The sequence below is a fragment of the Telmatherina bonti genome (genome assembly GCF_933228915.1).
Source record: "Telmatherina bonti genome assembly, chromosome: 16".
Taxonomy (NCBI): Eukaryota; Metazoa; Chordata; class Actinopteri; order Atheriniformes; family Telmatherinidae; genus Telmatherina; species Telmatherina bonti.
The window spans coordinates 23,906,325-23,932,874 of NC_136614.1; the positions used below are offsets into that span (position 1 = coordinate 23,906,325).

Sequence of the window (26,550 nt, forward strand, 5' to 3'; positions counted from 1 at the left end):
ATTCCTAGTAAATTGCTGGTGAAAAAAATCAATCAAACAAACAAAACAACAAAGATAGATGCAGCTGTGCAAACACACCTTGATCTCAACCTTATTAAAAATTAATTTGCCATCAAATTTAAAATTTGAGTACAGCTTTTCGATGCAGTTAATCAGTTTCAGTATTTGGCATGTGATCTGCGGTGATTACCAATCCCCATGGAACAGTGCTTAAAATAAAATTACCCACTTAAATTGTCATTATAAACCTCAGAATATACCAATATTGATTTGAGTTCAACAGTAAACAAAGCCTTTCTGTGTCTATCAACCTAATCCCAAATTAAAAAAAACCTTACATGAATCCCTCCTGACTGAGTGAATAAATCAATCACTGATCAGACATAAAGATTAAACAACAGACTGTGAAGAACACCCTGTGTTAATCATTTGATTAGGGATTGCAGATCAAACTAAACTATGAGACAAACCATTTAAAGATAATACCCTGTACTATAGTGAAACATGCAATTACATTCCTTCAGTGACTTTATAAATGTTGGTGTTTAATTCCTGCACAGCTTTTAACAGCTCAAGTTAGCTGAGATGACATTTAAGACAATAAATAAATAAATAAATAAATAAATAAATAAATAAATCCCAAATTATAGTGGAAACATGTTTTATTAGCACAGTATAAATGCAGTGTGATAAACCTACGTTATCTTTCAATCTGAGCTCAATATTTACAAAAAAGATTAAAGTTTACATAAACAGACAAGTGAAAGAGAAGCACATCTGGAATCTTCCTATATGCAAAATTTATATGTATCTAAATTTTTTGTGCTTCATAAAGCATCCAAAGCTTCTTTAGATCTTGTTTGATGATACCAGACCTTTGAATAGAAAGATAACACTGCGTCTTTGAGATCAGATATTTGAAGAAGACATTCTCCACTCTTGTTCTCGTAAGCTGTATTGACCTTTGTTCAATCAGGAACCACTGATTCCATTTTCATGCACCTGAATGTGTGATAACTGGGAGTTTGTTTGCTTTTTCTTTGTAACATAATCCGCGTTTTGAAATATTTAAGCGACTTAAAAATTATTCTGTATCTCATTCGAGTGAATCACATTTATCTGTCGGACCAGAGAACTATACAAATTTTCTTGTTTGCATACATTAATATCACTTACTGGTTTCTATAGGGTGTACTATTATAAAATCTATTAAGTCCAACATGATAAAATCTTTTAAGATACTCCATGAGACAATTCTATAATCAATACAACCTGACAAAATAGGTTTGTTGATCTTAATAGCTGCTGTATAACTGTGTTTTGATGTGACGGCCTACTTCCTGAAGATTTGCAATAGCAATAGAGTTTATGAAAGAAAAAAAAAAAAAAACCCTGAAAAATTAGCTATACATGTGAGAGTTCAGGTAATATTCTCCAGTGGTCTATATGCCTTAATCACATTGCATTGGATGAAAATCATCAGGAAATGTCTTCAACTTGGTGTGGAAGAGCAGTGGTCACTGGACCAGCATTGCAGCTGGGCTTATCTTTCCCCTTCATGAAGAAGGTAAGTAGCTCTCCTTTGCCTTTGACAAATATGGGCCCTCTTTGGATAAAACGGAAGCCATATATTTTCAGGATGTCATAGCAGTCCTCCACCACCTGAGGGCAAAGAAGGACACAACATTAAAGGAAAAAGGATCGATTCCAGCCCCCCTGCGACCCTACATGGTGATAAGCAGGAAGAGGACATGGATGACATGTTGTGTCTGTGGTTTTTTTGTGTCTCTCTGCAACCTGGATATTTCCCATCACTCCAGTTGACTCCATCCTGCTGGCCACATTGACAGTGTTGCCCCAGATGTCATAGTGAGGTTTACGAGCTCCAATCACCCCAGCAAGAACTGCTCCTTTATTCAATCCTAAAGAGATAAATGAGCTGACATAAACACAGATATACAGGATAGGTATACACACGCAGGCACACACTCACCGATGCGTAGCATGAAGTTATTGAAGGACTGTTTGTTGAGGTTATCAAGGGTGACTTTCATGGCCAAGGCAAAGTCTGCCAGATCAGAAAGGTGCTGCCAGTGATCCATAAGCGACTTCTCCTCTGGCTGTGGAAGAAAAGTTTCCAACTTTTACCATTTATTTTTCAGATAAGATATTCATTCATTCATTCATTCATTTTCTGAACCGCTTATTCCAATTCAGGGTCGCGGGGAAGCTGGAGCCTATCCCAGCTGGCTTTGGGCGACAGGCAGGGTACACCCTGGACAGCTCGCCAGTCCATCGCAGGGCTCAGATAAGACAACAAAACATAATTTTACAGATGGATTTACAGGATGATACCTTATGGTTGCTGTATCCATTAGTATTACTCTCTGGTGTGAGTCCGGAGGCAGCCATGTAGGTGCTTCCTATTGTCTTGATCTTTGTGATGCACCGAAATTCTTCTCTGTCCAGTAACTAGTGGAAAAAAAGAGACACTGGTTATTCCCAGTTGTAGTTCAAAGAAATATATATATTTCAATTGTAAGGTCAGACAAGAGTCGTGTTAACAGCTGATCTCTAATCATGTAAAGCTAACTCCAGAGTGTCAGAACCCACGCTGTCAAAGTCTGAGATGATCTCATTAAGAATCCTGAGACACTCAATGCCTCCATTGTTGATGCTCTCTTCAGTGTAGAAATCAGAAAAGTTGGGGATGGAAGCAAACATCACACCTGTTTCATCATAAGACTGGCTGTACAGCTCCTGCAAATGACAAAACTGATGTTTAAAGGTTTGATGATTCCATTGAGTATGTTTTTGTCTCTTACATGTAATTATGCACCAAACCACAAGATGGTACTGTTGCCCACAAAGAAAGCAAAAGCTGAAACTGATTACATAATGCTGCAGGATATTCTTCATCTGCTTGACAATCCTTACGTTTTTTTCTTCTTGTTCTTCTTGGATATTCAAACAACAGTAACCTAAGGTAAAATCATATATACCTCATCTCTCTTCTTAGTGCCCAGGAAGTGTTTGGCCACATGCTCTGGCAGCATGTTGGTAACCAATGCTTCATTCCAGCGTCTCATCTCAGACACCCTCTCCTTCTGGTCATGCACCCCAATCTTCCACAGAAACAGCTTCCTGGATTGACGTTCCAACTACACACAAACATGGTTTATAATTCAGTAGTAGTTGTGGGATGTTTTGACAGAAATTTCAAAACATCATCCTGCATAGGTGCTAGTTATGACAGTTACTGGCTGTGGGTCATAAAGACCCTCTGTGATGGCATAGTAACTCACATGGCGGGCAAAAAAGTAAAAGCCAATCATCATGACAATAATCATCATGGTCATGAGGTACTTAGATGGCACCATGGAAGTTCTGGAGATGCAAGGAGAGAGATGTCATTAGAGGCAACACATGCATACCTGCCAGAACCTCCTGTCCAAAACAAAATCATAAAAAGATTTGTGCAAATAGTCAACCTTACCCATTTCTCACCTGTAGGAAGCAAACTTTATGTAGTCATACAGATAATATATGTCCCTCCAACTGTAGATATTAACAGCACCAGTTGCAGTCACAACCAGCACCATGAGGCCCAGTTTAATCAGGTGGCTGACCTGCACCAACATGGCGGTTGCAATGAGTGACATCACAGCCATGAAGCTATAATATTTTGGATTCTCTGCACAGCCTCGGTCACCAAAAGACTCTAGCGTGGGTCCAAAGGTACCGTTGAAAACCCGAAGAGATGATGGTACACAGCTTAGCTGCAAAAACAGGAATATTTAGTTGGAAACAAGATTAAACTGCAGAAAATCCATTTAATATTAGCTTTACATTTAATGTTCTAGTACTTTTCAATACTTGAAAAAAATGGGATTGTCTTTTCTAGATGAAAGTCATGACTGTGAAATAAATGTTCACTTTAGCATCCTTTATTCACGTTGGACCTCAAAGGCAGCAGTGTGTGTAGCAGGTCGCCCCTGTGGGGCCGTGACAAATGAGCCAGCAGGCAGCAAGACAGACAACTAATGGACTCCGCTGGGAGCATGTAGTCAGACATGTAAAAGGCAGTGATAGTTAAATGAGCAGGAAGTGGAAACAAACTTAGGTAAGCACCCATACTTTAGATTAGGATGGAATTTCAAAGATACTAAGTGCATTTTCTTTTAGAGGCTTACAATTATGTAACATGGCAAAAGAAGTGAGTCTTGCAGTCTTACCATGTCAGCAATCACTGCCATGGTTAGAACAAATATGGCTGCCATAGCCCATGTGTTTCTTGCCCACCGGGTGCGATCAATCCACATTGAAAAAGAAACTAACCTCTGGGAAAACATCTGTAATAAGTAAACAATTAGCAATGGTAAGCTGACAAAAACCTACTGTTTTCTAAAGTACTGGTTTAAAATGGAAAATAATGTTCATGCAGTTCTATGGTTGCAAATTTTCCACAGCATTTATGTTATTAAGCCAAAAGGTCAAGAGGGAAAATACAAGAGAAAAGAAACAGACATTAGATGATTCATTTAGTCAGATTGTATAATATTTTTTTATATTCTCACCCTGGGAAAGATGGCAGCCAAGGAGCAAACTGTGAGGATTAACAACAACACTTGTCCTACTGCAAGAGTCACATAGTTCACAACCAACCTGCAACCAGGACAACAATAACTTAACTCAAACAGAGCAAATAGAAACAGCTTTTAATGATACTTACAGTTTAAACCAGCTGAATACTAGGATCATGTGGCATGCTTAAGTAAGAAACATGAACTCACAGTGGATCGATGAACACCTCCATTGCTGTGATGAAAAAGAGCACGATAATGCAGCAACAGAAAGCTGCTCCACTTCGCCTCTCCTTCTCCGAGGAGAAGTGCTCTTCCAACTTTACATCCACAAAACGCAGTGAAATGGGGTTTATTTGATTATCCTTCATTCTGCAGAAACAGAAGATGTAAATGTAGAGAGGAAAGAGTATCATTACTGGCACATGTACCAAGAATCAACAATTCTCTGAGAAGGCATGGTTTTTACAAGGCTGTTTTAGAGTATTTGTGTTGTAATTCCTAACATACATCAGCTAAGAATGGCTTTGAAATTTGTTTATCTGTTTCTTGAATTTAAACTTTAAAGAAATTTTACTCTCTCATCCCACATTTCTCTTACATTTGCTGGGACTCTCTGTCCAGCAGCTCCTGCTGCAGCCGCCTGTTGATCGCTTGTTCCTCAACCATCTTATTCTCCTGGAGATTGTCAGCGATAAAACAGAGATTAAAGAGTAACTTTATTAACATTTTTATGTTTCCAAACCAGACTGTATATTTTAATAGGATAATGTGTGAGATTCTTTCCTGCAACGATGAATTATCCTATTTAAAGAGCAATCTACACGACTGGTACCACAATTATTTCAAATGTGTGGGGAAAACTCAGTGGTTAATAGTAATTCACCCTCTGTTTAGAATTAGTCGACACAGACTGCTGCAAAGCTGTGTTCCCCTTGGTTACAGTGGTGTTAATCAGCTGGACCGAATTTCTGTTGCTGAGTGCAACTGGCATCTGAGGGAATAAAAGTCACATTATTATAATGTATAAAATATACATTTTCTTGAAAATCTGTTGCTGAAAATTTTCTTTTCTTTTTTTTTTTTTTAAAGCACAAACCACCCACATTTCCATTGAGCCCATTAGCTGAGTGTTTAGGGACTAGAACCAAGTAAGTTTCAATGCCCTTCTCCAACAGGTACTCGCACCTCTCTCCACCATTCCCCGGCTCCAGTTCAAACTCCCCATGTAGGCTGTCTTTTGTGCTCTGTGAGATGTGCACTCTCCTGCACATAAAATACAGAAAATTGCTTAAATTGCAGACAACATAAATTCTACACAAACATCTCCGTTGTGGAAGGGCATTGTTTTCCTACCCTGGAATTCCTCCCGATTCCATTTTGTTGGCCACAGTGACATCTGTGGACCAAACATCAAACTGCCAGCGCTTCTGACCGAGCACTCCTCCGAGTACGGTGCCTGTGTGAACACCCACACGCATGTCTACCTCGGTTTTCGTCTTTTCCCGCACATATCTGAGAAAAAAAAAAGAGAAAGCATGAAATCAGCTTTCATTCACACATCCCTGTTTTTATTGCATGCTCCTAAAAGAGAGCAAATGTTCCTCTCTTCCATGTTTATGCTTCACTCCAGCTTAGCTCAGGAAATCACAGGTTTCCTCTACCAAAATTATATGATTAAAATGACTTTGTCTATTTCATTATCAGCTTCTACACACACTAGTTATATACATATCTTTTTAGATATGGAAAACATTGCTTTTAACGTTAATGACTTATAAAAATAAAGTACTACGTACGAGATGGCTTCAACCATTGCAAGTCCCATCATTATTGAGCAAACAGCATGATCCTCTCTGAAGTCAGGAAGGCCACAAATGCAATAATAACAGTCTCCAAGAATCTTTATCCTCAGTTGATGATGTTGCTTTAAAATAAAGGGAAATATGTCAATATGATCCACACCTGTATTTCCAAATAACCTGGGATGTTGTGCTAAACATAAAAACAACGATTTGCATTTCATTAAAACTATTTATTCAAAGATGGCATGGAAAGTTGATTTAGCAGATTTACAGTGTAGGCTACAAATTCATTTAAACTGGCTCCACCTCCAAGATTTGCAGTAACATGTGACCTAAAAAATAATGAATCAGTACTGATCACTGAAAAATATAAGACAACAATACAGAAGAAACCGTGAAGATGAAGAGGGGAAACAGTGTTGCTGCTACTCACTGCTGCCAGTTTATCAAAGCGAGCAAACAGTTCGTTCAGCAGTTTTACAAGCTCCTGGGCGCTGCAGGCCGAGGACAACTGGGTGAAGCCCACAATGTCAGCGAAGAGGATGCTGCAACAAAAAATCATGACAAACCTTTTTTGCGCTGATGGCTGTGATTGTTAGAAGTTTTAAAAGCTCTAAAAGAAGCCGATTCTGTAATCCTAACCTGACGTTTTCATGACGGTACATGTACATAGTGTTGAATTGCTGATGCTGCTGGACTTCATTCTGATTGGCCTGGTTCTTCATGCCCTGCAGCATCTCATCGGCAATATGTTTGGGCAGGATGGACAGTAATAATTCCTCCTACGTGGATAGACAGCCAACAGAGAGCGGATTTTATCATGTTTAGGACACACAAAAAAGGTGATTCCTGTGCATGATTACTCAGGTGTAAGTGTGTAAAGCAAGTTAAACTTGATTTATTAGTGGTCCTCAAGAGAGCCTGTCAACTTGTCAGATGTGTTCAGCTTGGCTGGTTTGTTCATGCTCTTATCAACTAGAAAGGCACTTTGGGATTTCTTTTAATTTTCTTCATGTTTCCCTTTTTCTCCAGGGCACTGCACACATCCTCTGCTTCTCACAGTCTTGTCCATTCTTCTTTAAATAACTCTCCAAAGCATGAAAGAGAAATAAAATCAATCTTGGTTAACTGTAATTTATACCTATAAATTAGGATCTGCTTTCAAACTGTAAAAAGAAGGAAATCTGTCACATTTCTAAATGCAGTTTTAAGTGATACGCCCAAAATGTTAAAGCAACACAATTCGCAGAGAAGCTGCAGGTTAAAATAAAAGCAGCACTGAACATGTTGAGCTGAATTTGGGGAAAAATACAAGTAAAAAAGAAGGTTACAAAATGAAGAAAGCAAGAGGTCATTTTAAAAAAAAAAAAAGTGAACATGTCATCCAGGAAATCCAATAAGCATGACTAGTTTGTCCAACAGGACACATCCAGCTCATCGGGTCCCTGACGGCAGCTGAGCTGGTGAAAACAACTGTTGCTCTAATAAGCTATTAGTCTGCAGCAGAGGAAAACAGTGTAATTCGGCAGCACAGGGTGTTCCATATCTCTGATCTATTTGTATGATCATGCAGACTTGATTTAAGGTCAGAATAAGATAAGTCTAGGGTTAGGGAGTGGTATAGCTTAGATTAGAGTAAGTCTCCTAGAAAATACCTAAAGTCATAAGAAATGACTTTTAGAGTAATAGGTCCACAGCTGTGTCCTGACTTACCTGTTGGGTACTTTGTTCCTCGAGAGTCAGTTTGACTTGCAGTGACTGACGAGCTTCCAAAAACGCTGTCCTGTACTTCCGGTCTGCCATGTAGAATGACATCACACCTACTGAAGCTGCACACAAGTACAGCATCACATTGGCTAGGAGCTGAGGAGAAGAGAAAACATGTTTCTGTTTTTCATATTTATTCGTGCAGGGATTTTTTTTTTTTTGTTTTTTTTTTTTTTGGAGGCAGTGGGTTTGTTGCTGCTGTCAGTTGTTGGAAAGTTTGGTAAGTTTAATAAAAATCATCTGGATTGCTGGTTGATTTAATCTATGCTCTTAGGTATTGGAGTCTGTTTTTATGTTCCCTCAAAAAGAAAATAAATGACTTTGGTGGTCTTCAACATAGAACTTGAAAAGTTGAAAGATGACAGCAAACCCGGAAAAAAAATAAAATAAAAAAACAGTTCTCAAAGCACAAATAAACAATAGAAATGATAACTTACAACACATTTCAGAAGGCCCATTTAAAAAATAAATCTTTGAACTACATAATAAAAGGTTTGAAAAAAATCTGATCTGCAATGTCATTTAAACAAAAATTATTTGGATTTTTTTTTTTAGAATGTTTTTCTACTTTTAATTTAAACTATTGTGTTTTCAGGTTTGTTCAATTGTTATACCAGATGTTTTCTGTTGGGGTCATGTGTTTTGTGAAAAGTTATGTTAAAAGCCCCTTAATGAGTATGAAATAGACTTAAATTATTTGATGATTATCTTTAACAGCACATTTTATTTCTTGACACTCGACATTGTGCACATAGTGACGTGAACTAGATTTGCTTACAGTTTTTCAACTTGTTTGGTCCTTTTTAAAAACTTGACAGCAATTTTTACTTTTTTAAATATAAAACTGAAAATTAATTTAGAGCTTGAAGAGTAAACCTATGTAGGAGTAAAAGAAAAGGAATTAAAAAGGCAAATAAATGAAGCCTCTGAGTAATGTTTATCAGCTCCGATCTAAGAAGTGAGGATATAACTATTGACGTGGTGACTAACCCAGCCATCATCCAGTAAACTTCTATTTACCTGTCTCACCAGCATGGGTCCCTGCAGGTTATCTTCAAACCTTTGAACCACAGTGACCCCTAGAACCAGAGTGTGTATCCCACAGGAGAGGGCCGTGAGCAGGACGAGGGGCACCAGGTTCAGTGGTAGAGTCAGAAAGCTGGAGAAACTGAAGAAAGCCTGCCAGCCCACAGAGTCACTGGCTTCAGAAAACTGCTGGTAATTCAGCCCCATATAACATAAAACATGAATGGTAACCATCAGCCACAGTACGTACGGCACCGCTCCTCGTGCCACAGGTGATGCGGGAAGTTTTCGGAACCAGCACAGCAGGTGCAGCACAATGTCTGCAGCCAGCCCCACGGCCGCGACCACTACCATGGCGAGTTTGTCATCAGTGTATACAACAGCACACATGATGATAATGAAGCTGTTAAACAGAGCAGCAAACACCACTAACACCAGCAAGTTCTCCTCTCTCTGCCGTCTGAAGTAGTTCTGGTAAAGCCTCTCCAGCGACTCGGGCGTAAAGGTGAGGCGCACTGCGCGCGGCAGGCAGCTGCAGCAGCTGGACTGGAGCACGGCTACATCACGGCTGCGACCAGGTTCGTGATCAGGATTGGTGGAGACTTGTACCGAATAATCCACAGAGCACTCTGTAGACTGCTCCGTGTCTGTAGTAGGAAGTCGGTTCAGAGACATGCTGGCTAGTCCGCGTGGTTCATGTTATCCAGAAGCGCAGAGAATGCAAAAATCCTCATATTGTTGCCCCGATCCATTGTGGTATTTTTTGGATATACTTACATAATCAAACATATGTGGAAAAGGTGCCACCAGACTACACAACAGTATTTAAAATAATTAAAAAGATTTATTTCCAGGGCTGTTTCTATTGTCTCCCAATTTCTTCACAATGTCCCCTGCTTGTTATTCACCAGGTATCACTTTGAAGTAGTTGTAGTAAAAAACAAAAACAAAACACCTTAAAAGTGCTCTATTTTCCTCAGGGGGTACTGCACAGTAGAAAAACATACCTCCTTTTAAAAATCCTCTGTTGTGCTATGGTTGACTGGAGCTGTGTTTGCATGAGAGACGAATCCTACTTTTACTTAACTTGAGATCCACCAAACGGCATCAAATGTGAGAAATTCATATTTGCTCTGGTAATATTTTCTACCGGTGTCTCCTTTTGAAACCGCCCCTCCCTTTAGTAAACAGAGCTTCTGTTACTGTTGTTAAGATGGAACCAAAGTAATAGTGAAGCAGTCATGTCTTGGGAAATGCAAGTGTACCTACTGTGGGAAAAAACACAACAACAAAACACAGAACAGATTTTTTTTTTTTATTAACCTTTAAAAAAAAAAAAAAAATTGGTGACCAAAATAAAAAAAAAAAAGAAATACATGCATATCGACACAAATTCCAGATTTCATCAAATATACTTCATTTTATGTATATTCTAAGGAAACAATCAATAAACGCAAATTTTGTTAATTTAAACTTGCAGTAATGAAATGAATGTATCACTGCCAGTCATTGATCAGTCTGTGTGTGTATTTGTTGATGGTTGGGACTTTCCTATCATGCCACTTAGGACACTTCCCAGAGCTAAAACTATAGCCACCAGAACTCCTACAGTCCCCAGTGTCCCCAGAGCTGCGGTTCCTAATGCTGCAGCCCCAAGCGCCCCAGCTCCGATAGGTGCTGCTGCTGCGGTGACCGTCTCCATGCCAATTCCTTTAATTAGATCTGAGCCCATGAGAAGGCCCCTTTGCAGATTCACCTGAGTATGGAATGGGCTTTTTGGTGCACCCAGAACAAATGCCCCCACTGCAACAAGTGTGACTGTTATAAGTTGTGATGGAGTTAACAGAATTGATCTCAGTGCAATTCCTTTCAGGGCTACAATCACACCAACAATGACAGATCCTAAAACGGCTAAAGTTGAATTCCTAGATTCAAATGCTTGTTTGGCTGCAACACTTGCAGCACCGAGTGACACCCCTGCAGCTGTAGCTGCTCCCAATGCTGCTCCAGTGTAGCTTCTTGCCCCTAGAGAGGAGTTCTGCTGCAGGATGGCTCTCAAAGCTACTGATGTTATTATAGCAGCTCCCACAGCAATCTTTCCAGCTGCCTCTGACCCCAATCCAACCATGGACACGGTTCCCAGACCAGCTCCTAGCAGCCCTGCAGACAGAAATGCAACCCAAAGGACTGACTGCAGCATCAAAACCACCTCTGCTTCTGTTCCCTCTCCTGTCTCACCTGCCCCCATGCCAACAAAAAACCCCAGAATCCCTACAAAAACAGAGTAGAAAAATATCCTCTCCAGGAGTCTGCATCCAGTCTTAGATTTCGGTCTTTGTGTCAACCGCTGTGTCAGGGTCTTTCGAAGAGAATAAAGGACAGAAATGGTGAGTACCATACAAAAGAATCCAACTACGGCACCAATCCGTCCATAAGCAACACTGAGGTATAGTGTGGTGAAGATGATTAACAGAGCTGTGGTCATGTCATTGACATTGGACTTTGAGTAGACATAAAGGACCAGAGCACCTTGAGCTGCAATGTAGATCCATGGTGGAAGGAAGCCCACTAACACTCCAGTGATGACAGCACCCATCACAACTGTTGCGCCAGTCGTGACCTCTACTAGCCATGGCAACCTCACTCCGGCTGCAGTCAACAGTTTCATCACCATGGCAGCGAGGAGGAAACCCCATCCAAGAGACAAGAGCACAGAGGTGAACACGAGACATGCTGTCACTACTGAGACACCTGTGGAACCAGCACGGCCAGCAGCAAAGACGGCAGCATTCAGCAGGGTGACATCTGTAGTCAGACTGGGCTGAACTGCAAATGAAGCAGCTTCTCCAAACACAAAACCAGCTGCTGCACTTCCGAGGATTATCTTTCCAGAGTAGAAAACACCTGAGGACACAAATGTTACTTGTCATTGTTTGAAAATAAATCCAAATATTCAAATGTTAAGGTTTAAACTGGTACTTGATGGATTAAAATTATTAGATTTTTTTTTTGGCTTTGAGGTAGCAAATTTATGATATATTTGCATACTTAAAGTATTGTTCATTTGGCTTGGTGTATATGTATCTCCACCAAAATGATTTAATTCCCTTCCCTTCCCTTTATAAGCCCTTGTAAACAGAGATTTTCACAAGTTCTATGTGAAAAAGTAGAACAACTGTCAGATAATCAGTGGACTGAAATGAGGATTTTAGTGGGATTCTTTCTCCTTTATCCTGCTTTCAGCTGATTGCTCCAGTTCCCTCTTTTGTACGTTGATATTTATAACAAGACCAAGAAGGAAATGTATTTTAACTAAATATGATGTTTTACTATATATAAGACCAGACTCAGGTGTGTTGCAGCAGGGATACCTCTAAAACCTGCAGGACTTTGGCCCTCAAGGACTAAGTAAGAAGATCCATGTATCAGACTGAAACTGTATTTAAAATTGATCAGGGGTGTCCAAAGTCAGTCCTTGAGGGGTGATATCCTGCAGGTTTCCCATGTATCCCTTTTCAGACACACTTGGCTCACATTAATCAGTTCCAACAGCCAAAGAGGTTCTGCATAGTGATTCATTTGAGTCAGGTGTGTTAGAACAAGGAAACATGGTAAACCTGCATGATTGTGCCCCTGAGGACAATGCATGGGTGGGTGTATTTATTATTCTTCATAATTTAAGGTTTACAGTATAAAACTCTGGAAGGTACTATTCTTCAGTGAGTAGGCTACTTGTTATACTACGTACTAAGGCATCTGCTGTCACTTTAAGATGAAAGTGAAAATGTATCACCGGTTCCATGCTGAAACTTAAAACCAGGACGCCTGTCTAAAGTGCGAAAGAACAACAAAGATTTCAACAGACCATCTCAGTATCGTTAAACCCGAGTCGGTAGTATAACTAATGTTCTGGAAAACAACAACAAAAACATTCATAGTCGTTTTTATTATTGTAGCAGCCAGCAACTCTGTGACATGGTAGCTTTCATTACTACATTTCAAAGAATTTGAGGTGCTCATAACATGACAGCAGCTGTATGAAGTCCTGACAGGCTATTTATTAAGCCCATACTCTGCTTTCTCTGTCTGGATGGATCTTTTGTATCTGCTGCTTATGCTATATTGTATTATCTTACCGAGACCTGCGTCTGCCATTTCCCCCGCAGTCTGCTCAGAAGCTCCTCCTTTTGCCGACGTCACTGTCTGATAAAGAACTTACAAATAACTTCACATGAATGAATAAATGAATGAACTTCAGTAGTCTATAGGTTTATATAGGCTACTATATGCTCATTGGGTTTCTAAACGTTAAAATTATGAATAGAATTGTCTGACAATTCATTCATGTTTTAATCTCGCAAAACAGTAGCAACACAGAAACAGAAAAAGACAAGAGAAGAAGACGTACCAGAACAAAAACAAACAAAAAACGACAACAAACTAATAATATAACAATGGAAAAGTGAGTGCTCAGTCCTCTGTGTATCAAAAACCAGCTATAACAGGCAAACTGACGTTATGCCAAGGATGAGAACAATATCGGGTGAATGGTAATGATGACAGACACAGCAGCCAGCACTATGTATTATTATAATTATGGCGTTTATTTATTTATTTTGAAAATCCTAATTAGCGTGCTGAGCAATTAAATAATTCACAGTCACTTATAGAGCAACAGCAGACAGTTTTGTCAAAGTATTATGATTATAACTAGACAAATTAAATAAAAACAATGTCTTGCTCAAAACGTGCTTAATGCAATAAAATGTAAAAGTACATCATAGTTTCTGTTGAAGTAGTTTATAAGGTACTAAGTCCAACTGTACAGGTTTTGTGGACTAACTATTGAATACATTCATTTTATTGCACTTAGCACGTTTTGAGCAAGAAATTGTTTTTATTTAGTTTTTTATTATTACTATCATCATATTACTTTGACAAAACTGTGGTATTACTCTATAAAAAGGCTGCTAGACAAGTATTAAATAAGGAAGACAGTGAGATGCTTTATTTTGAAATCCGAAGTAATTGTTGGTAGCGGTTGGCTTTACCATAAAGTTGAAAGCGAACACGCACTTATAAAATATAGTCTGGCTTGACTGCGGCTCGCTTGACCGCCGTCTTCTTCTGCACTCCTAAATCCGTAAAGCGTAACGTTGTAACAGCCTACATCCTCTGTTTACATGCTCATATCAGGTGTATACTTGTGACGTTAAGTTGATGGCGAGAGGGACATATGCGGAAATAGTCCAGAAACACTTAAAGAAAGTTAGCATAAAAGCTTTAACAGCTGCGCACACTCTAGAGAAGGGTGTAGATCATTTTTGCGGAAGAACGCAGAAGTATTGCGAGGGACGCAAGGAAAAAAAATCTTCCACGTGGAAATCTCATGGAGATATCTCAACCCCACGACAAAGCGGCATTTCGTCCGGAGACTGGGTGTCTGAATATCTGCTTAATATCAAACCTAAAACTAACTTTACCAGTGTCAGACCTATAGAAAGACAAGTGATGAAAAATGACTGAAGCATGATTTTTCACGATCTGGCAACCGTGCATAATTTCACTCAGTCTTGAATAAAATCATAGAGAAGATTAACTTTGCAGGAGGGTTTCGATTAAACATAAGTTGTTTGCAAAGATAAGGTCCGGATAGACTGAAGAAAAGCGACTGAGGCCAGTATACGAGATAAAGAAAAGATGCGGTTTGATGAATCCCCCTTTTCGGCTTCCTGCTGCGTAGTCAGCTGACAGAAGCGCTGTACCACGTGAACTCCACTTCCTTCATCCGGGAGTCACTCTGTTTGGTATTTATCGGTACAAGACAGTAAAACAACATTGAACTACATTGCCAAGCCGAGTGAGACTGAAATTCACTCTCTTGTCTTTCTGGATTTTAGAGTTTTTATCTGCAGTTCAGTAAGTTGATTTCTTCACTTTCTTACAATGAATTATGCAAAACTCAGTTTGTTTTTTAAATATTATGAAGACAAATGGTTTCATTTTTGGCAAACAAGTTTGTATAAATAATCCGACAAGTTGTAGTTTCATTACAAGATTAATGGTATGAGTACTTTCCAAGAAGATAAACACATGTCCTCTGTTTAAATATCTGTTTGACATCAATTACAATCACTGGATTCTGAGTTTGTTAGCTAATAGCGAAAGAAGCACTTGCCAGGTTGTTGTTTCCCCAGTCACACCCAGTCAGGTGAGAGTCAGCAGGTTGGCTTAATAAAAGCGATTGAGTAGTTTTTTGTGCAGGGCGTTGTGTTTATTTACCAGAGACTTTTCTTTTATATACAATATTTTATGTGATCTTTAATGCCCAACATACAGAGTTCATATGTTTCTTTTGCTCTGTAGAAATGCACTTTACGGTGCTTGTCTTCACCTCTGTGCTCTCTGCGACCACTTTTGCCCTGGACAATGGACTGATGAGGACCCCTCCTATGGGCTGGTTGGCATGGGAACGTTTCCGCTGTGACATCGACTGTGAAAATGACCCCAAGAACTGTATTAGGCAAGCAAGCATTATACGAATATTACATGCTATTATAATATTTATTTCCATAAGAAATCAAAATTTTTGCACCTTAAAGAGCAACCTTAAACTAAACAATACACTGAATACATTTCTTCAAATAAAGCATCTGCTGGTGATAAATGTTGTTCTGATTGTTGTGAAACACCGTTGTCCTCTTTCCAGTGAGAATCTGTTCATCGACATGGCAGACAGGCTGTTTGAGGATGGTTGGAAGGAACTTGGTTATGTCTACGTGAACATAGATGATTGCTGGTCTGCCATGGAGAGAGACAAGCAGGGACGTCTGCAGGCTGACCCCAAGAGGTACACAGTGCACATGCACACATACTACAGAAGTTTTGGTTCCTCTTTAGAAATGCTCATCTTTAACTTGTAGATGTGTTGGCTTGTAAAAAGTTTTATTACAAAAAAAGGCAAACGTGAGCATATTCATGTCATAAAAAAACAGTGATATGAAGGTGTCGTTACTAAAATCTTTAATTAAACAACCGTAATACACACATGTATATTTTATGGTGTTTACTATCTCAGGTTTCCAGGGGGAATCCATAAGCTGGCACGCTACTTGCATGACAGGGGTCTTAAACTGGGCATCTACGGAGACATGGGCACACACACCTGTGGAGGCTACCCTGGCACCCCGCTGGACAAAATCCAAATAGATGCTCAAACCTTTGCTGAGTGGGAGGTGGACATGTTCAAATATGATGGCTGTTACTCCAATGCCACAGATCAAGCGCAGGGTAAGACCACCGAAAGTTTCCTGTTGGGCTTTCTTAGTTGTAGTGAATGTAACCGTATTTGACTCTCCATCTGTGGCAGGTTACCCGCTCATGTCAAAGGCTTTAAATGCCACGGGCCGCCCCATTGGCTATTCCTGCAGCTGGCCTGCCTACCAGGGTGGTTTACCACCAAAGGTATTTGGCTTAAATTTCGCATCACTATTAATATCGAGAACTATGTTTTACCTATAGAGCCCAGTTTTTATCTCTGCTGGTTGTCTGTGTGAAAACAATTGATGTTTTCAGGTAAATTACACTCAGCTGGGAGAGATCTGCAACCTCTGGCGTAACTATGGAGACATCCAGGACTCCTGGGACAGTGTGCTGAAAATTGTTGACTGGTTTTTTGAAAACCAGGACGTCCTGGCACCGGCAGCAGGACCTGGAAGGTGGAACGACCCTGATATGGTTTGTTTCATTTCCATAAAAACTTTTTTCATTGCTATTTACTGTTCGTTATTTTAAAATATCTTTCGTATAATGTTTCATGTCTTCTGTGTTTTATTGTGAATACAATTTAGATTTATGAGATTTGCAAATTGTGCATTCTGCTTGTGCATTTTTTCCTTATTTGGCTAAAATATGATGATTAATCAGCATTAATCATGGTTGATCATGTGATTCTGCCCTCCACAGTTGATTGTTGGTGACTTTGGCCTCAGCATGGAGCAGTCTCGTGCTCAGATGGCTCTGTGGGCAATCATGGCGGCTCCTCTTTTCATGTCCAACGACCTCCGCACCATCAGCAGTGAGGCCCGGAGCATCCTGCAGAACAAAATGGCCATCAGCATCAACCAGGACGTCATGGGTGTCCAGGGAAGACGGATTGTGAAGGTGAAGCACTTCTGCAGGGATCTCACCGCTTCTCAGAAGAGGTTAAGATGCCAGGAAAAATGAAGTTATATGAGAAGGTGTAACTTTTGTCTGTTTGTTTCTTCCTTTTTTCCTTTCTTTCAGGAAAGTAACGGCATTGAGGTGTACTGGCGTCCCCTCTCAAACAATGCGAGCTCTTTAGTATTCTTCAGTCGCCGTCATGACATGCCCTACCGGTACAAGACATCCCTCAGCAAACTCAACTACACCACAGGCAGCTACAAGGTATGTCTTCAAAGGTCTTTGAGACAATTTTGTACACACACTAAGAACGTGTCCAGTCTTCCTGCTTTCATTTAGGAATTTTTAATTGAACTTCATGTATCCAGTGTCATATTATGGGAGAATGATACAAGATGTCTTCCCCACTTAAAAGTGGCAATGCAAAATAAATGAGCACATTAAGGAATGAAAATGTGCAGCTTGATCAGTTTCTATTAGAGCAGATTGGAACTGAACTAAAATAAAAAGGAACCAAAGTTAGCCACAATCTGAAGTTTGAACTGGTCACTGGAAGATAAGCTTTTTAGAATAGTCTTATTTTATTATTTTTAGTATTCAATACACAGTTGAAATTTAAGACGAATGCATGTTTTGCAAAGGGGAATTTTTCCACAGAATGTCATGGTTACGTTACAATAGTTTTACACTTCAAATTGTTGAATATACTGAAAGTTTTTGTTTTAAATCCTTGTCATGTTTACAATAAAACGTAGCCCTTATGTCCTCTTTCACCCAATGCGACTGTCATTATGACACACTTCACTGTAACTTCCTCAATTTACACCAAAGTGTTTAGAAGTTCAACAAAGTCAAAGTCTTGAATTTGTTGAACTTCTTTATCTAAAGTCTGCATTATCCATGCAGATTAATTAAGAACAAACAAATAAACATTTTTTGTGCCATGCACATTATCCTGTCTTTCTTAGTTAAAGATTTTTCCTCCGATACAACTTAATACCTTTGCACAGTGACTTTGTTTGACATTTTATAGATGGATAGGTAGGTAGTTAGATAGATATTTTATTTATCCTGAAGGAAATTTGGAGAGTCAGTAGTGCTTACAACATTAACAACAGAAAAAACAAACATCAGCAATAAAAATGTGGGAACATAAAGCGACAGCATGTAAGCTAAAAACAAGGAAAAGTTAAAAAAATAAGTTTGTACAAATTATTGAACAAAATAAGTGTATTCAAATAAGTCAAATGAAATAAGTATTTACAAATAAGTAAAAAAAAAAAAAAAAAGATTATATATACAAATAAGTAAATGGAAGTAATTATTTACAGGGTGGACTTCGAAGCAAAATTGACCCTTAAAGTGACGTGTCGTTAAAAACGTCACATGTCCCCTTTACTGACCATAGCGGCACCTGTAATTATGTAATAAAGCCTCCCTCCCTTCACCCCTCCCCACTGTGTTTTATAGTCTTGGGCCTGGGTAGGAGGGCTTTTCTGAGTCTGTCAGTAAAGCAGCTCAGAAACTGGAGCCTGTTGCTGTCACGGAGTTCCTTTGTGCTCTGATGGTGACCTGCAGAATGTGGCTGATATCGGCAATGATGCCATCTCCATGCAGCCACAACAACAAACTAAACCTCCGTTCCCACCACAGGGTCAACACACTGACGCCGGTCCCCCAACTACACTCCATCCCCTTATCTAAACATAAACCATCCCGTAGCTAACCCCAGTATCTTGATCATTTAAGCTTGATTTAAAAAAAAAAAAAAAAGAAAAAAAAAGTTTGTTGCATTTCAATTAATTTACAACTTTGCATCAAAATTAGAATCTCAACAGGAATTAGCTGCATTGGCCCTATGAAAAAGTTGCTCAAAAAATGTTCTGGTTGTGATAGTTTTATTATTCACATGTGAAGTTTTACTTTGAAAAACACACCAACTAAATGCAAACATTTTTTCACTCTTTCTTTGTATGGAATAGTCCTGAGGCATTAATAAGGCATTGTTTCCACCCCCTAATAATATCTTTGAAACTCTATTCATAGATCATTGATGTCTTCACTGAGAAAGGTGCTGCACTGAAAGACTCCACCGACTTTGTTGTGTCTGTGAACCCCACTGGTGTGGTCATGTGGTACGTCTCCTCACCTGGGAAACTAAGCTTCCGCCAGTTTTATAGAGATGGCAAACTCTATGGATCTGCCCATGAAGCTGAGGACAACGACCTCCCTCGCGTCTTCCTCTGAGTTTAGCTGTTTTCTCTAAAGCATGAACTGCTTTAGTGTGGCACTGTTTTAAATGAGGACTTGCAAGATTAGATTAGATTTTTTCTCATTTTCACCAGCGTTTTATCACAGATTTCTCCAATTTACAATGATTCATTTCTCCTCTCAAATTGTTTGTTCCATGTCAGTTGCATCAGGACACATGAACTCACAATGAGACACAATGATTTCTTATGGTTGATTCTTAATCAACAGTCTCCTATCCTTTCAGTGAAACAAAGGAATGTATCCATTCAGCAGTGTGGGTTGATTCATGCTGCTGCATTTTTTTTTTTTTTTTTTTAAATTCATACTTGAATTTACAAAATAAATTGTGCCAGCATCTAAAAAAATGCACACATTACTCAGGAATGTTTTATTTTCTTTTAAGTAATTTGAAATAAAGACAAATTTTCATAGAAATTTTTTCATATAAAATGTTTTTATCTAAACCAGAATTCATCGAGCTGATTATCCCTGATAGTTTGACTTTTGGTAATTCCAGTTCTATTGCTTTTAGATAGTTTTATAAATTACATTTTCAGAATTATTAAAATATGTTGCAAATATTGACAATCCAATACAGGTAAAACGCACAAAAAAAAACTGTTTCTATCCTTACTTCCGTTGGTACAGCACATAACTGCCTTCAATCCTCTGTAAATTGATTTGTATTTTAATCTGAGTTCAATATTAATGAGAAATACTTTATGGTTAAATCTTGTAACTTGCAGGAGAATAAATGATGACATTAAGTGGCATGCAGGACATTAAAATGTTACAAGGCTCAGTTATGCTTTCTACCATAAATGCTTTTGTTAAAATACTGAATAAAATAATTTTCCATTTTTTTAAAACTTTCTGTAGAGGATTGTTCCATTAGATCTTGCTTTTTTTGTTACAGGACAGAATAATTTTAAAATAGAATCCCAGACTGAATGAACCGAATAGATTTCCTTTGACTTTATTTAATTGAATGTGAGCATATTCACACTGAGCTAACTGACAGAAATTCTTATAGTTTAGTAAAACTGGGTGTGATAAGCACACAGTCAACCTTCCATGCATAATAATTTATGGATTTGTATTTAATGTATTTAATAATGTACACAGCACTGCTCCACATACTAATAAATGTTTTACTTGAACCCACTAACTGCAAGAAAAGACCTTCAGAAAAATCCTGTAGTCTCTTTTTTGACAAATAACATTCTTATTTGTGTTTTAAATGAAGCACACTACAGTATCCGCAGCAAAGTGCAGTGTTTTTACGTCATACATCACTTTACTACCTTGTGGACAATATATTAATTTTGACTTCGAACTTTAAATAGAAATGTTTTCTTAAAACCATTATTTGTGGCTTTTCACTTCTTATTTATTATTACCATTACAGTTTAAGTTATATTTTTTAAAGTACCTTGGGGGATTTTCTCAAGACACCATGAACCCCACATCTTTTTTTAGCCGTTTTACAATCTGTCAAATCAGAACGTTGCATTAAATGTTTGGTTTTACCGACTCAATGCATTTAATTTTTCCATTCATTTAGACAAAGGAAGAGAGATTTATGGTGCAACCAGCATTATCGCAGGGGAAGTTGAATGTGCAAGTTAATAGGCACCTGTGTATATTTCTTTATTTAAAAAGCAGAATGAATGCCACAAACATCACTCTGTGGACGTAATTCAGCAAATTCCTTGGAAACATTATTGCCAGTGTGCAAGCTCATTACATATTTATATACTGCTGCACAGTACTTAAAAAAGTCAAAAGTGCATGGTTTTTGTGAACTTTTTAGACATCTATTTTGAGCCAGTAGAGGTCAGCACCGCTCTTTAGTCCCTAAGGATGACAGCATGGCCCTTCCAGACGCACCCATTGCCAAAAAATGCACCTGCTCAGAAGCGCAAGGACAATCAGCCCATTCAGCTCGGTCCTTTATCTGTATATTATGATTTTCCTCCTCTGACGTCACATATTCCATTTTGACACATGTACTACAATGTATAAACTCTTTTCCCCTGTATTTTGTCCTTGATACATCTCTTTACTCTTCTTTGTATTAACTCCTCCTTTCTCTCCACTTTCTCCTCCCACTTGTTTCAGTCTGCTCAATCTTGTGTGTATCACCTCTGACCTTGGCTTTAAAGCCCAGTGTTTGCCTCCACTCTTACGATACTGGAGTGTCACATGGTTTTATGCTGTGGTATGCATACTAAGACAAGTGCATGAAAATTAGTTAACTTGCTTTTAGTGACATTCACACATGTGCATCTCTTCTAGGTCATTTCAGGCCAGATTGTCTGCATGCGTGCATGTGGGAAACAAGATCTTTGCCTTCTTTTCTTCCCCATTCAGTCGGCTCAGATATCTTTTGGCTGGCACGACACATCTCTCCCCGTCCGGGTCCGTGCCGTTTAGCAACATGACGTGGGAGAGAAGTGAGGGAGTTATGACCGAGATAATGAGAGGACAGTGCAAGAAGGATTTGGGGAAAATGAGGGAGGGGAGACCTCAAAAGTCTATTTGAAGGTGCAAATGAGCAAAAAAGGGGGGTGAAATGGGAGAGACGAGAGAGCGCCAGGGAATGGGTAAGGGAGGGGTGGAGAGATGAGAGAAGCGTTCCTGCCGATGCTCACGTAGGCCCACAGCTGCAGAGAGGCGCAGTTGCCACTCTCGTCTTTGTGCTGCACCAACATCCCTAATTCAGTTCTGTTGATTTGCCCCCCCTCCTTTAGCCATCCCACTTGGTTTTGTCATGCTGCTAGTCACACTCCCTGCCTTGCGCCTCTGAAATCCAACACAGAAAAAAGGAGAATTTGACAACTAATGGCTACACTGGGGTGAAAGGGATGCAGACAGGACTTGCATACAAGCCTGAATATATGCACGGTCCGAAAGGAAGCCATGTATTTAAATCCCCCGATGTGCAGCCATATTAAAGGTAAAGTAAGTGAGCTGCAACTTTGGTGTCTAAAATTTCATTAAATATTTGTGCACGTCCCAAAAAACTGTAGTTTCAAAGGAAAAAATAAGCATCCTATGGGGAGATTTTCTTGCATGCAGACAGACAAACACTGTCTGTTCACTTCAGCTCATCTTGATGACATCATCGTCCCCTCATATGCTGCCAGCCCGCTTGGCTGGCAGCTGACTTGTGACATCACCTCCCCCAAGCCTGATCCAATACATGAAAGGTGTGCTAGACTGTAATCTCATCCATTTGCATTCATCATGTTATTTTAATCCTGTATGACTCCAAAGGTCTGACATGTGCATGTACATGCCAAATCTTTGAAATATGAGACTGAAATAAAATATCCTCACATGGTTTTCTCCTGCAGGCAGATCAGGAATACACAGAGCGGTGGACGAGTGTTATTGTGAAAATTGAGAAAAGCTGTCTTGCATACTATATATATCATTTGTTGACCCCAATGAACATGTGTAGCCATGCAACATGCATATAGTTAGACATTGTTGGCAAGCTGAGCTTTTGTTTCAAATCAGACCTTGGTGAGTTGCCTAAATTCTAACAAAATGAGCTACTGCATTTTATATTTTTTTCCTTTCCCACAAGAAACACCAGACCATCTTTCTTATTTATTTGTTGACACAATATTTAAAGAAACAACTGATCTCATCCATTCAGTCAAATTAGGATTTAGCAGATTAACGAGGAGGACATGATGATGATAATCTAAGATGCATGCATATCTTACATTGTTGTGTATGTATCTTAGATTATTGCATTTTAGATAAGAGGAAGGTACACACTAGGACAGGTTCCAAGTCCATCACAGGGATGACACCAAGACAAACAACTTCTCACCCTCGAAGTTTCCTAGAGACAATTTATAACACTAATATGCATATTTTTGGACTAGTTGAGGAAGCCCAAGAAGAACCCATGCATAATGGGGAGAACATGCAAGTTCAACATAGAAAAGTCCCAACCGAAGTTCAAACCAGAAACTTTCTTTCTGCTGTGAGGTGTGAAGATCTGACCTGGAATGATATATTCAACTCATTTTTAAAAACACAAGGTCAAATACTTAAAAAAAGGCAGATAATCTAAAATAATAAAGATCAGCCAATGACGCAAACATCTGTAGCAATCAGTTTACTTCAGATGAGTGACTTTACAGGTGCTCTCCAAATCAAGACAAGTCCTCATAGTCTGATTATAATCCACAATAATAAAATTAATATGAATTGTTTCATATAAGCCAATTTGTATAAATAATTCCAAAGAAAGAAAGAAAGAAGGAAATAAAGAAATAAAATGGTCGTATGAGAGATTTCTTTCATTCTTTTTTCTTTTGATTTACCGTAGATATTTTATTAAGCTTCATATATTAAATGTCAAGAAAGTTTTTGCCAGAGCTAAACCTGCATTTAAAAAAAACCTCCAGGGAGACTTACATTAGCTTACAAACTAAGGTTTTTATGAATGAAAATAGCTAGCTGCTGGAAACTTGTAATTTTTGGCTCCCCCTAGAGGAAAAATTGAACATATTAGGTGAATAGTATATACACATGTAAACCACTGCATCGTTTACCTTTTGGAACAGAAAATGAAATAAAAGGTAAAGTAGGATGATAAATAAAGGATTAATTGAAAGATTATTATATTTTTGACTCTGGACCAGGTTGTTTTCAAGGTAATTAATTCCTGATGAGTGCTTAAGTTCATAGCTTGAGTAGTTAGGGTAATTTTGTAATGTGGCACAAAATTTCAATTTTGAAAATTTATTGGCAGTAATTCAGTCACCTCAAAGTACAGACAACAGCTGCTTTAATTCTATGGTGAGTTACAGAAAATGGCTAGAGCAATGCTGACAACCTCATCAAGTGGTTGGTATGCTGCTTTATTGCTTTACCCAGCTGTTCCATTAATGTAGATAAGATCAAACGTACAGGCCATCATGCTCTCTCCTCATGCACATTACCTTATACAGTCAAAAGCCGTTAATAGGTCACTATATAAATCATTTGTTTCTCATCTCCTGTCTGTGAGGTACACTCCCAGTGAAGATGAGGCACCGCATTTTTATTTTAAGCAAACATGGAAAGTCTGCAAGGTATGACTTAACAGAAACTCATATGTGGAAGTCTCATCTCTCTGTGCTTTGACGTCTTTTCCATCCTAGTTTCACTTGCTCATGCGGTGACTAGTGACCAGACACCACCTCCTCAAGCCAAACTGGTTACGTTGCACACTCTTCTTTTCTTTTGGACTCTATGACCCATTAAGCACAGGACAATGTGCTCGCTTGCTGCAGACTCACTGTTTGAACTAGCGCCTCCTAAAAAACCAAAAGAACTAGGGCATTTAATTGATATAGGTTCAGACTCCGGATGCCCAGTGGAGGTTGTTCTGTTCTGTTCTGCATTAATGACTGCTAAAGCAGAGGATGTCCTGCTGGTTGTTTGGAGACGATGTTATTTCAGCTGGAGTGAGACTATGTGCGTATATCTGCTCGTGTATTTGCAAGACATGCACAGCCTAAGGGGTGAAGGCACATAATATGTACATAACCTGTTATGTCTGCGTATGGGAAGGGGACACAGTTGTGGATTCATTCATGGCTCACTGGATTTTTACGCTTACAGATTTCCATGCTTGTAACTACTAAACTTGATGTGCAACACATCTGTGGGCATTATTTTTATGAATGAATGTCTGGACCTGACCACCAGTGGCTGCTGTTGACTCAGTAAAACAGACGCGCCTGGTAACTGTTTCCACGACGCTGCTGTGTACGAGGCAGGCAGCACGTTGCCGAGGCGTTGAGTTCGCATGGCAACTGGCCAGTATGTCAGCTGCCTATACTGGCAGCCTGTGTGGGTCAAAGTCAGACCGTGGCCAAAGCTGCTCTCTCTCTCTCTTACACACTCACACAGACACACACTGTGTCATGATCTCATTCTTTCCCTTTAACTCTATATCTCCCCTTTTTGACTTTGCACACATGGAACGTCTCATATTCTTTCCCTTCTAGGCATTTCCCCGTGGCTCTTCTGCTGTACTGACAAATCACCCATGTCCTGGACCACACAGATTTCTAAATACATCCACTCTTCTGCAGAAAGACTAAGTGTGTGTGTGGTCATTCCACTTCCTCACTGTATTCCCTGTCTGAGGTTTCCTTGTCAGATACTGATGCCTTTCTGGGCAACTGAACAAACCCTCTTGGTTTCTCTGGCTGGAGCAGAGCACAGCAAGTACAGCAACAGGACTTGGCCCAAGCTGGCTTCAAGGAAAAGGGGTTGGCGAGAAATGGAAAGAGCAGGTGAAATTCCCTGGCAAGTTTATATTGTGGGTATACATGTGTGTATGTGGTGTGGGTCGGATCATAAGAAGCTTGTCAGGTCTCCAGCAGAAATGTGAAAAGCATTTGCACAGCAACAATTTGTTAGGTAACATGACGCCATTTGAGCTCCTTCTGATAATGGGTTTATTCCAGGGTAGAGCTCTATAAAAAAACACAGCATGATGCTGTAGAAACTTTGACCAGATTAGTTTGCAAACAGGAAACCTGTGAGGGGGTAGTCAATAAAAATAGAGGCATGATCGGTCAACAATGCCTCCCTTAACCTTTAGTCTGGCCTGTGAGTATTCCTATGCAAGAATTTCTGTTCTGATATTTGTTACTGTCTATCAGCATTTGGTCTTTTGCCTTTTTTTTTTCTGCTGCTGGATTCTTTGGCTCGTCAGCCTTCATGACTGTCATCTCTTTTTTTTCAGCCTGTCAGGCGGTCTGCTAAAGGCCACCACTGACTGGTGGTCTGTCACTCTGTCACTTGTTCATAATGTAACACTGTGATTAAGTGTATCTGTCCATGTAAAAGTATCCTAAGAAGGCCGCTAAAAGGTCAAATATTTGCAATGATAATTTAATTTACATCTGTGAAATCTACACAATGTGACATTA

General features: G+C 39.3%; 3 protein-coding genes across 3 annotated transcripts; 1 reads left to right on the forward strand and 2 right to left on the reverse strand.

The window, feature by feature from the left end:
- Nucleotides 1–1,479: 1,479 nt before the first annotated feature.
- On the reverse strand, nucleotides 1,480–9,856 carry LOC306767369 (adenylate cyclase type 3-like; the record flags this gene model as incomplete). Its single annotated transcript, XM_079255332.1, has 20 exons — nucleotides 1,480–1,662; nucleotides 1,798–1,922; nucleotides 1,994–2,120; nucleotides 2,356–2,472; nucleotides 2,614–2,760; nucleotides 3,003–3,161; nucleotides 3,306–3,387; nucleotides 3,508–3,779; nucleotides 4,236–4,352; nucleotides 4,578–4,665; nucleotides 4,794–4,955; nucleotides 5,185–5,261; nucleotides 5,470–5,577; nucleotides 5,690–5,849; nucleotides 5,940–6,098; nucleotides 6,383–6,510; nucleotides 6,822–6,933; nucleotides 7,031–7,170; nucleotides 8,102–8,251; nucleotides 9,176–9,856. The coding sequence occupies 20 exons, from the start codon at nucleotides 9,854–9,856 to the stop codon at nucleotides 1,480–1,482; spliced, it is 3,294 nt and encodes a 1,097-aa protein (XP_079111458.1).
- A 676-nt stretch (nucleotides 9,857–10,532) lies between these two features.
- Nucleotides 10,533–13,356, reverse strand: LOC306767690 (uncharacterized protein). The gene is made up of 2 exons (XM_079255774.1): nucleotides 13,318–13,356; nucleotides 10,533–12,085 (listed from the first exon to the last, which is right to left on the reverse strand). The coding sequence occupies exons 1-2, from the start codon at nucleotides 13,334–13,336 to the stop codon at nucleotides 10,695–10,697; spliced, it is 1,410 nt and encodes a 469-aa protein (XP_079111900.1). The 5' UTR covers nucleotides 13,337–13,356; the 3' UTR covers nucleotides 10,533–10,694.
- A 1,615-nt stretch (nucleotides 13,357–14,971) lies between these two features.
- On the forward strand, nucleotides 14,972–20,756 carry naga (N-acetylgalactosaminidase, alpha). The gene is made up of 9 exons (XM_079254969.1): nucleotides 14,972–15,100; nucleotides 15,548–15,704; nucleotides 15,891–16,031; nucleotides 16,260–16,471; nucleotides 16,551–16,645; nucleotides 16,757–16,918; nucleotides 17,147–17,344; nucleotides 17,468–17,608; nucleotides 19,391–20,756. Exons 2-9 carry the CDS (start codon nucleotides 15,550–15,552, stop codon nucleotides 19,589–19,591), a joined length of 1,305 nt encoding a protein of 434 aa, XP_079111095.1. The 5' UTR covers nucleotides 14,972–15,100; nucleotides 15,548–15,549; the 3' UTR covers nucleotides 19,592–20,756.
- The last annotated feature ends 5,794 nt before the right edge of the window (nucleotides 20,757–26,550 follow it).